This window comes from Narcine bancroftii, chromosome 5, assembly GCF_036971445.1.
Source record: "Narcine bancroftii isolate sNarBan1 chromosome 5, sNarBan1.hap1, whole genome shotgun sequence".
NCBI lineage: Eukaryota > Metazoa > Chordata > Chondrichthyes > Torpediniformes > Narcinidae > Narcine > Narcine bancroftii.
Window position 1 is genome coordinate 70554957 of NC_091473.1, and position 12229 is coordinate 70567185.

The 12229-nt window shown below is 38.2% G+C and overlaps 1 protein-coding gene across 3 annotated transcripts in view; it reads right to left on the minus strand.

Moving 5' to 3' along the window:
- Positions 1 to 12229, minus strand: part of uap1 (UDP-N-acetylglucosamine pyrophosphorylase 1) — a 50040-nt gene that overhangs the window by 23500 nt on the left and 14311 nt on the right. For all 3 annotated transcript variants that reach the window (XM_069937800.1, XM_069937801.1, XM_069937802.1), the window contains exons 2-4: positions 9510 to 9714; positions 5575 to 5750; positions 3597 to 3769 (exon numbers count right to left, since the gene is read on the minus strand). In XM_069937800.1, the coding sequence (XP_069793901.1) occupies positions 3597 to 3769; positions 5575 to 5750; positions 9510 to 9714 (554 nt within the window). The remainder of the gene's footprint in view (positions 1 to 3596; positions 3770 to 5574; positions 5751 to 9509; positions 9715 to 12229) is intronic.

The following is a 12229-nucleotide window of genomic DNA, read 5'->3' on the forward strand; positions in this document are numbered from 1 at the left end:
CAGCAAACATCAGGAGTTCTTCTCCTTAGTCAAGCTGTTGTCTTAGATAAACAAGAATTGTTATCCAATATCGATGGCATTAATCTATTTTGAGACAGGGGTGCTTTTGCTGATAACCCCACTTTAATTCCAATCTGCTGATTTATTTTAAATAGAACAATAATTTACATGTTTTAATAGTGGAGTTTCTCTTATTCCCGAAACCAATTTAGCATCCCATTTATAAATAAAATCTCCTGCTCTCCTCTTACTCACCTTGTGGTGCTCAATTTGTGGCCAGGATGGTCTATCTTCCCCCTCAAAGAGAGAGCCAATAAACTTTGACTTGCTGCCCAAAAATGCTTTTTTTTTTAAAGTCTGGGAGCCGTAATCCTCCCAGGGCATAATCCCATGTTAATTTCTTCAATATATAGCCTCACAGTTCGGCGGGCAGCAACCTCCTTTGAAGAAGACCGCAGAGCCCACCTCACTGACAAAAGACGAAGGAGGCAAAACCCAACACCCAACCCCAACCAACCAATTTTCCCCTGCAACCGCTGCAACCGTGCCTGCCTGTCCCGCATCGGACTTTTCAGTCACCAACGAGCCTGCAGCAGACGTGGACATACCCCTCCATAAATCTTCGTCCGCGAAGCCAAGCCAAAGAAAGAAAGAAAAGAATTTTCATTTTAATACAGTTGATTCTATCAACTAATATAATTAGCAGAGCCATCCATCTGTTTAAGCCCTCTTCGATTTTCCTCAAAAGGGAGATATAATTTATTTACTCTTACACATTATTATTTATTTTAATCTCTAATTACTTTATCCATTGAGTAGCCTTTAAATGTACTAATTCTTTGATTAAAAACTGTAATCCCCTTCAATATGTGGAATCATGTCACTCTTGTCTCAGTTTATCTTGTATCCTGATACCTTCCCATAATCTTCCAATTTAGAGTGCAGTTTTTCGAATGGTTTTGCTGGTTCTGTCAAATATATCAGCACATCGCCTGTAAAAAGATTGATCTTATGTTCATCCTGGTTTACCCCGAATCCTTTAATGTCTGGATCACAGCGAATAGCTTCTGCCAATGGTTTAATAGCCAAAATGAAAAGTGCCAGAGATAATGGACAACCTTGCCCATTAGATCTAGTTAATGGAAATGCAGGAGAGATCTGCCCATTAGTCACAACTTTTGTTTTGGGCCCATAATATAATGCCTTAATCCAATTTATAAAAGTATGTCCTAATTCAAATCTTTCCAACACTTTAAACAAGAAATCCCATTCTAGTCTATCAAAATACTTTTCCCCGCATCAAAGACCACAGCCACACTTGAATTACCTATTGATTAAGCCAGATGCATTATACTAAGCATTCTACATACATTGCCCATAGACTATCTTTTTTTGCACAAAGCCAGTTTGATCCTTATTTGTTAATTATGACAAAAACTTTGTCAATCTATTTGCCAAGGCTTTGGCAATGATCTTATAGTCTGTGTTCAATAATGATATCAGTCCATAAGATGACGATTTCGATGTATCCCTATCTTTTTTTCAGGGATAATCACAATTATTGCTGTTGAAAAAGATTCTGGGAGGGTACAAGTTTCAGCTGCCTGATCCATCATCTCCTTAAAAAGAGGTACCAGGAGGTCCTTGAATTCCTTAGAAAATTCAGAGGCAATTCCATCCTCCCCAGGATGTTCTTTCATTATTACTTTTAAAAGAATTACTTTTATTAATTTTTAAAAATACATTGTAGCGGCAGCTAAATGGAGTCGAGAAGAACAAGACTAGCAATCGGTGGGCTCACTTGTACTCAAGTTGTTTATTGAAACTTCCCGCGCTACACCTTACAAGGCTACGGGTAAGTCTCGCCCTCGCACTGTAAACCACATCATGACATTGCTCTGCGCGCATGCAGACCCGACCAAGCCGGCTGGTGGCGCCACCTTGACGCAGCTGCTCAGCTGCCACGACCGTAACACACAGAGCTAGTTCCCTTGCCGTCTGTGATGTGCACCATCACAACTCGATTAAAAATCTTACTGGGAAATAATCCTCTCTTGAAAACAAACAGAGACAAATATCAGGAGCTAAATTGGAAAACTCCTAAAACCTGACACAGCTATCATGATGTGCAATTACCCTGTGCTTGGCACTTGACTACATTCCAAGCTTGATATCAATATAATGAAGCCTGCTTATGAATTCAGGCCACACCAAGCATTAATTGTAGTACTCGTCAGCTGTTTCAATCAACACATGGGCTGGAGTGGGAAGAAGAGAATAAGCAGAGCAGAGGAGGATTTCATGAATGGCTGAATCCAGTTAATGCTACCCTGCACTACTTAAAACTGGATCATATCTTGATGGTCAGTCCACCTTCGGTAAAAATTTGGATCTTTGAAAAGTGAAGGGCTTCTGATTAAATGTGACCCTGAGAAGGGGTAGGTCTCTGGCCCATCTGGGAGTTGAGAGCCTGGAGAGTAATGTGGGAAGAAGGGGAGGAGAAATGGGGATGAACATCATGCATTTTAGAATATATAAATAAACTTGATTTTTGTTGTTTTTAAAATACTTGCATCCTCTCAGATGATTGACGTGGAAACCTTTGGTGATGGCTCTTAGCTGTGTCTCAACTTGTGTGGAAAGCCAGAAAAAGGATACAACCATGAAACATATCCAAGGTTTCCCAGGTAAACTGCCCTTGAGAAGCAAGCATTAGACAAAATCGGCTCTTGCAGGGCCCAATCATCCCAATGTGGTGACGATTAACAAGACATACAAAATTCTTTGGATTTGATGTGTTAAATATAAAGACATATTTTGGTTTCTTTCAATTATCTTAAACTTGAATCCTATACTACTGACCTGCCTACCAGTGGAAACCATTTCTTTAATCATTTGTTGGAAGAGATCAAATTAGCTCTAAAGTCTCTGGTCACAGTTGAAATCAGTCACTTCTTGTACAATTCAGCAAATCTGCTACCTTGGGATGCCCGAACATTCATCCTGACAATTTACAGTACAATCTGGTTTAGACATTTATTCATGTGATGTCTGCCATCATGATTGGTTCTTTGTTCTTTTAATGCTGGCTGCAAAAGTCATCCAGAAACAGACTAAAAAAAGGAGAACTGATGCCTAATTGCTGATTTGAAAAAATTGTTTACTTTCATAAAACAAGCATCCTGTATTCCTCAATTATCATGCTCGTCATATGGGCTGTGACCTACACAATATCATCTGCAGACAAATGGCAACCATAACTTGTAGAGCCTTGTACTCATGCAGTTCATGGCCTGGGAACATCGTAAAGCACATTATAAAAAAACTTGAGCGGCAGCACGCAAAGGCCGCACCGAAGCATTGAAATACAATCTCCAATTTTGCCACAGCAAAGTTTCACAATTCCACTGACACAAATTGACTGATCAATTACTTTTAATGTTTAAATGTAGTTTACAACACAAAAAGGCCTTTCTGTGAAATGTTTCATATCCAGCCACGATGTGTAACGAGTCATCTGAAGAAAAGAACAAACTGGATTCTCAAGTTCTCAGTAACAAAAACTATTAATGATTTTTTAAAAAATGAACGCATACCTTGGCTCCACAGTCAGCTTGCTGTTTCACACAAAAACCTATGAAGGTTGGATCTGCAACTTTAACAAGAATATTGTCCACACAATACACATGAACATAAGCAATGCCTCGATCTTCCATGTCCTCCACAATTTTCTGATTTCCGAGAGCATGGTAAAGACCCCCATTTCCATCTGTGAAATCAGATTACTTATATGTATCAGCAGATCATAAAGCATTTAAACTGCAAGCTTCAAATTGTCTCGGTTTGAACCCAATTTGTTTAAGCTTTGGAAAAGTGAAGATAACAATATTATCCTAAATTAATCCAAAAGAAAAAGACAAATTATAGAATTTTTTGTCAGTTATTTTGCAATGCCATTAGATTATTGCTTGTGGTGGTGTAAGCATAGTGTTGCAGCCTTATCTACAAGCATCTAGTTACACAGTTTGTAAACTAAATTTTATTTGCAGAATTTTTAAAAATCAGCACAAGTCTGTGCTCTCATCTCTTCAAAATTATCACTCTATATTGTTACTTTACTTTCTTACAGGTGTCGCAAATAATTTTTTTAAATAGACAAATCCTTTAGAGGATACTGTACCAAAATAAAGCAGCTTTCACCATACAATATTTTCAAGAGATACAAAGTTAAAGCAGTTAAACATAGTTGAGACACTAATCATCCAAGATCTAATTAAATAGCAGAATTAGCTTGATTCTAGTCCTGAATACCCAGTTATATATCACATAGCAATCTTTCATAATTTTGGCCTTGACCTTGTATTCAGGACCAAGTTAAAATGGAGGGTAAATGAACAAATTGCAGTTAAGATAGTATATACGGACTTTTAAAATAACTTTAATGAAGTATTGAATAATAGTTATCATGACTAGTGACATGAATAGAAAGCAAGCTTGGTGAACTGAAACAAGAGCATGAGCATATTGTAGATAAAATTTAACAGTAAAATACAACCATCACACTTCTGTTGCAAGAATGAGAGGTAATAAGAATAAAGGAGCACAGTGTGTAAAGGTGCACAGAAAAAGAGCAATATAAAAGGTAGAAATGCAAAAATAGTTGGAAATATCAGAGCAGGATGAAAAAGATTTTTTTTATATAAAGCATAAATAGTTAATGCAAGAAAGTCATGAAGAACAAACCAGACATGGCTCAGCTAACTGAAATAAGATGTGCAGAAATGAAAAATTTTAGTAAAATTGATAGACTGCAAAAAGTTGAAAGTGGAACTTCAAAGAATTTAAAACTATCGGCGGGTCATGATAGAGCAAATGAATAGAAACTGTTCCAGTTGAAAAGGATATAGAAGGAAAGCAATTCGCAAAAGAACCTAAAGTGAGACATGGTTCCCCCCCCCCCCCCCCACAAAGTACAGCAAATGTTTATACGAAAGAATGCACTACCAGGAGGAATAACAGAGGCAGTTCAATCATGATGTCAAAAGGGAACTAGATGAGAACTTGAAAAGGAAACATTTGCAAGGCAATGGACAGATACACAAGTTTGATTAAAGAAACACAAGAAATGCTGCTGCAGGGAAGCGTGAGCAAACAATGAGAAGCTGGGATCAGGCATATCATTGGAAAGGAATCGATAGTTAATGTTACCTTGAAAAAAAGATCCCAACCTGAAACATTGAATGTTTCTTTCCATGGATGCTGCCTGATTTTGCTGAGTCTCTCCAGTTTCAAATGAGCAGGGTTGCTCTTGTAAAGACCTCCCCAGGCTTGACAGGACAAATGCTGTCACCAGTTATTTTCTTTACTTTAAAAACTAAAAGCTATCATGAGTTGCATCGAGCACCAAATTTAGAAATGGATGACCTGCATCCGAGAAAAGAAACAACTGGGCAAGGAGATAGGCAAACCAAATTAACCATGTGTTCATGGTCTGATTACAAAGCACCAGCTAACTAGCAGTAATGTGGACTCAAAGTCAGCCTGCATATTACTTGTTTTTGTTTTAAAACCAACCTGGTGCCATTGCAATTTTACTTTTCCCTTCAAGAATGGCCTTCCCATCAAAAGTCATAGCTGGCAACATTCCCTGTTGGAAAAGGATGATATTTTCCTTCTGAAGACCAAAGTAATTGTTTTTTAAAAAAAACTCCTTTGTAGAATCCATTGTCCGACCACTAGTCATGATATACCTAAGAGATTAAAAAAAAGATTAAAAAACAAACAAAAGCAACAAATAAGAATCTAAACTTTGGATCAAGTTAAAAATGATTTTGGCAGAAAAGCATTTTTACATTATACACTAACTGTAATTTAATCCATTGTCCAACCACTAGTCATGATGTAACCAAGAAATTTTAAGAAGTCAAGAAAGAAATCAATGGATCAAATTAAATACTATTTTGGGAGAAAAGCACATCTGCTCTTTATACAGTAATTGTACTGTATTTGAGGAAGAAATGAAAATTCGATGAAAAATATTACTTGCATGGAAACCACTAAAAAAAATGCTGGAATGTAATTTTATTTACATTATAACATCAGTTAAAGTACAAGAGATAGAGCAATTTTTAAAAAAAAATCACGAACAGACTGCCACCCCGTGGTTAAATAATCCAGTGTCGACAAACAGCCAATAAGAAAAAAAAAATCACTGATTCACTAAATAAGTGCTGTGGGCCTAGTTCAATAACCAAACAAGGAAGAAAACAAAATTAAAAAATGGAAAATTTGTGAAAAATGCAAATGAAAAACCACTGGTGAATTTTTCACCCAGAATCATTCACAAATGCTTTACTTATACATGATGTAGTACATTTAAGAGGGACATCAGAAGGGCAAAGAGGGAAACGAGAGGACAAAGAGGGGACATTAAATAGCTCTAGCAGATAAAGAAAAAGGAGAATGCCAAGGGTTCTGTAACTATATGAAGGGCAAAAGAGTAACTAGGGAAAAAATAGCCTCTTAAAAGTCAAGGGGAAGGAATCATCTACTTGCAGAGCAACACGTGATGGGCAAGGTCATATATGAGCATTTCTCATCTGTACCTACTCTGGAGAAAGAAATGGATGCTTGGGAACTTGGGGCAATTGACAGTGATGTCTTGAAGAAAGTCCACATTACAGAGAAGACATATTGGAGATTTTAAAATGTATAAAGGCAGATAACTCCATGGACCTGATCAAGTGGACCTGATCAAGTATATCCCAAGACATTATGGGAATGTAGAGAATAAAAAATTGCAGGACCCTGGCAGATTTATTTGCATTATCATTAACCCACCAGTGAATGAAGACTAGAGGGTAGCTAATGTTGGGCTTTATTTAAGAAAGACTGCACGGAAAAGTCTTGGAACTACAGACTGTTGAATCTAACATCAGTGGTGTGCAAATTATGTGAGAGAGAGAAAAAAAAAGCAAGAAATAAGGATTGTTAGCATGCCTTGTGTGTGAGGATATCATGCCTCATGAATTTGATCGAGGTTTCTTAAAAAGAGGTGACCAGAATATTGATGGGGGCTGGTGGTTGATATTCTGTACATGGACTTTAGCAAGCTTTTGACTGGGTACCCCATATAGGCTGGTCCGGAAGGTTAGATCTCGTGGGATCCAGGGTGGAATTAATACAGGCTCTACCCACAATTTCCTAATGTACTTTGGCTACATGCAGGGTATTGATGCTGGAAAAGAGTGAAAAGGAAGGACAAATAACTACAAGCCAAAAACATGGATGTTGCTGCAAGCAAACAGCTGTAAAAAATTTAAAATCGATGGCATAAATCAGCTTTTAGAGAAAGCATTGGCTTGATAAAGGATGTTCTGTGAGGATGGTTAAAATGAGATCATGTCCGATTAACAAAAGTTTTAAGAGCTAACAAGGATAGAGCATGAAATGTAATACAAATGAATTTTTATTAACAGTTTATTAAAATTCTTTGTCACAAATTGTAGCTGATGGTGAGGAAACACAGCTCTAGGAAACAGGAAGACGTTAGCAGACTGCTTAGGTGAAAATAAAAGTAGCATATGGAATTGATAAAAAGAGGTACAGGGCAATTATTGGAGAGGCAAATAAGATACACATTAAAAGGTATAATATCAAGTACTGAGTAACAAAGAAATGAAAAGATTGAAAAATACAAAAGTTCTGATAAAAGACTTGTATTCGATAGCATAATAAAACAGAGAGGGAGGTGACTACTTAATAAACATTAATCAGGCCACAGCTGAAGTACTACATGCACAGCTCTGGTCACTATAGGAATGACATGAAAGCATGCTAGGTGTTGCCAGGGTGGCAGAATTAGAATTCTGTATAGAGATAGTCTATGCTGGAGCTGTTTTCTTTGGAACAGGGAAATTAAGGTGTGGAGTGTCCAATGTTCCTAAATCAGTAACTAGGGACAAAGATTCACTAATTGGTAGGATGAGATGGAGCTGAGAAGAAAAATATTTAATTTAGTAAAAGGTATGGGCTGGAACCCACTACCTCAAAAGGATGATAGAGGCAGAAATTGCCACAACGAACAGTTCAAGAATTGCCCCCAATTCTATTGGCTAGCATCGATATTACGAGCCCAATGACCCTCTCTTGAGAAATAAATTTCAATGATACTGGGACCATACAGGCTAATATTTAAAGCAGGAGTGGCCAACCTTTTAATTTTTAATGTAGACATACAGCACGGTAACAGGCGATTTCGGCCCACGTCTGTGCTCCTACTATGTAAGCTACGTTACTGAGAGAGTGAAAGTTCACTCTGTGACACAAGGTGGGCTGATCAATGAATAACAATAAGGTTTGCTATTTAATTTTATAAATAAATGTCAAATGATGGCCATTCTTAATTTATACTGTTTTTTTTTAAAGTGTACAGTGTATGTGCCCTTTCTTGTAAATATAAAACCTTTGCAAGGGATACCCATTTTCTTTATTTTCCTTCAAAAATAATAAATTGCAAATACTGTAAATATACACCTGGTTAGATACTGCCTGACATGTTGAGCATTGCTAGTGTTTCATTTTATTGCCCTTCTTAGAGATACATAACTGTTCCACATTTAGCATTTTTATGCTGACAATGTATATCTTAAAATAATTTTATCAGATAAAATAGGAACACCCAATCTAGGAAGCAGAGGCCAAATTTTGACCCAGGAAAGTTCTCTTATGTTTGACATGCATTAGGCTTCATTCATCATGCAACAAGTCTTTCCTCTTTAATCTCCCACTACTGTGGAGGTACAGACCATGGAGGAAGAAAGTTGAGGAGTGCAATGTAAAGTCTGCAGAGAACTGAGGAAGAGATGAGGTTTAAGGCCCCAATAACATCAACATTGAGAACGAATGGTTGAGGGATGATAAATTATCTTAAATTCAAAGGTTAAAGAATCACCCTCTTTGAATTCTAGCTGTGGTAATAAAAGACCAGATTTTTAAAAATCTTGTGCTGAGTCTGCCCTCTGCATAATTTTGCCAGTGATGAATATTGATCACTCTAAGGCATCGGTGTTCATGTCCTCAGATTTCATTCACACAGAAGTAAAGCACTTTGGCCTCTACAAGCATAATAGTTCAGATACTTTTGAAGTAAAGCAGCCTTACATCAAAAGGTAACTGTTACATCAACTTAGACTAGGGGTCAGCAAAGTGGTCAATATTGACCCCTGGGACTCGATGGGACTATCCAAGGGGTCGAGAAAGTCTAGGGTGTAGAGAAATGTATTATTGATAATATTTATTTATTTTACATTCTGGCCGGGGGGGGGGTTTGTCAATGCGAGATAAAAGATTCCATAGTTTAAAAAGTTTGCCGACCCCTGACTTAGACCATAGCAAACTAAATTTAGTCAATACAATTATTCAACCAAAAAGAATACACTTTACTTCATGTCATTCTGATAGATATACTTATACAGGTATAAGTACTAAAGTGGGATTGTGATACTGACCATGGAATTGTGCATTGACATCCAAATTGCTCTGAAGCCATTTGCTGAAGTTTCAAAATGCGCTCAGCTTGAATTTGAAAGAGAGATTTTTGCGACAATAAACCAACATTGTACATTCCTTTAGGAAAGGTTACTCCAAGACGGGTACCTTGTCCACCAGCTAAAAGCAACACAGCTACTTTACTTTGTGAGATTTGAAGGAGACCTGAGAAAGTAAGATGCAAGAAAATATTTAATTAGTAGTTGGTTTGTATACACAATAGTTTTAGTGAAGAACTTTGTGTTTTCTATAAACTTCAGAAATATAAGTTTACTCCTTAACGAAGCCTCAGAGTGCAAAACAAAATTGTGATAGGGTACAATAAGAATATGGAAGGTGTTCTTGGAATGTTAAGTTTGATCAGCTGATCAGAGTTTGATCAGCTGTGCACGAAAATGCCAAATTTCTTTGCACAGAGGAAAATGGAGGACCATAACCTATATCCTTTCTTTCTTAGCCCTCCTAAGTTAACTGTTTATTGGAATGTTCCATTGAGCATTTCGCTGTTCATTTTACAAGTTGGAGTCCAGGATCTACCCTGGACACACATCTCCTCGGTTGTCAGGCAGGCGCAATAGCAACTGCACATCCTTAGAAGAGAGGCTATCGGCCACCATCCTGTCAACTTTCTTCAGGAGTTCTATCAAGAGCATCCTGGCCAGCTGCATCACTGTGTGGTACAGTTGCTGTAGAGCAGTAGTTTTCAAACTGCCCCCCTAAACTCACATTTCACCTTAGGCAATCCCTATGCCATAAGTGGTCTGTGATTAGTAAAAGATTGCTTAAGGTGGTACGTAAGTGGAAAGAAAAAGTTTTAATTGTACCTAATTGACTCGTTATGTGCAATTTCATAACTCCAAAGGAAATGGGCCAATGACAATTTCTCTCAAGCAAAATATTTCAGTAACAATTAGGTCTAGAGCAATGATTCTCAACCTTCCCTTCCCACTCACATCCCACCTTAAATAATCCCTTACCAATCACAGAGCACTTATGGCATAAGGATTACTTAAGGAAGAATGTGAGTTTAGGGGGCCAGTTTGAAAACCACTGCTATAGAGCATTGGATTGAAAGTTAATCCACAGGACCACCAAAAACAATCACTGGAGTCTCCCTCCCCTCCCCCCAACCACCCCCTTGATGTGATCTACTGGAATTGTTGTTTGAAGAGGGAATGCTAAATCATTGTGGACCCCTAACATCCTGCACACAGCATCTTTCAGCTACTCCCACTGGGAATGAAATGCACGAGTGACAAAGCCAGAACCCACCAGGCTAAGAGGGTCCCCCCACATGCAGCGAGGCTGCTGAACAACTAAATGAACTGCTCATATTAACTATTCGAAGCTCTGCTATTTATTTAACAATATTTATTTTTATACAGGTACACGATCCTTTATCCGGACATCTAAAATACGGAAAGCTCCAAAGTGCGGCAAGTGGGGACCGGCGGCCGGGGGGAGTCGTCCGGGTGGAGTCATCTGAGGGACCGCAACCGGGGGATCGACAGTCAGGGGAGACAGCCGGGTGACCGAGGGACTAGCATTTGGGAGAGACGGCCGAGGGACTGCGGTTGGGGGAGGGGGGGCCGGGCGACAGGAAAGGGGTGGGGGTGGATACTGAAGCACAATTCGGGTGGGCTTTCCGAAATCCGGAAAAATCCGAAATTTGGAACACACTGAGGGTTCCGGATAAAGGATAGTGTACCTATATATGTATATACTGCATGTGCATTGCTTGCCTGGCTGTGCGCGAGCATGTTTTATCCCTGAAGTCCAGAGAACACAGTTTCACTGAGTTGTACTTGTACAATTGGATGATAATGACTTGAATCATATCAAATAATAAATTCATGCCTCTTCCCTTTTCCATTTCTGGAATGTGGCCACTCCTGGCAAAGCCAGCATTTATTGCATGTTCCTAATTGCTGTGGAGGACATAAAGAAGAGGTTTTTTTTGAGTAATTGGAACGCTTCTCGTGAAGGGATTCATACAAAACTACTCGGTATAAAGTTCCAAAATTTAGACCCAGGAGAACAATATATTTTCAAGGCAGTATGGCTTGAGATTCAAAGAACTGCAGATGGTGGCAGATTTTATCCTCATCATCCAACCACATTTCCATCTCATCCAAAAAATTATTCATCATCATGATCTCACTCTTGGAGTAAAAATCATTGATATACATAACTGGCAACAAAAACAAAGGATCTCTATAGAATCCCACTCCAAACTGTTCTTGTGTGCAACTATTTTTTTAAAATCACTCTCTCTGTGAAAGATTTTTAGATTGAACTAACCTATTCCTCTTAGATTTTTTAATCTTTTTGATCATAAACTATTGGAGAATTGAAGACAGGTCAGCACCCTTTTCTCCAGGAAAATTAAGATAGCCAGCCAGGTCTTTAAATTATGAAAGATACTTCTAAGTGGTAGTGAAGGGACTGTGGGTTCTACTGTCTGAATCAAAGAATTGGCATAAAGGTACAACAGCAGGTAATTGGAAAGCCAATGGAATGTTGGACGATTTGCAAGAAATATGGATTAGACAAGTTGTAAAGTTCAATGGTGTTGGTAAAACTATAGAGTGTTCAGCTTGTTGCCCCTATTTAAAAAGGATAGAGTTTCATTAGAGATAGAGCAGAAAGGACTTTCTAGGTCATTTCTTGAAATAAATCT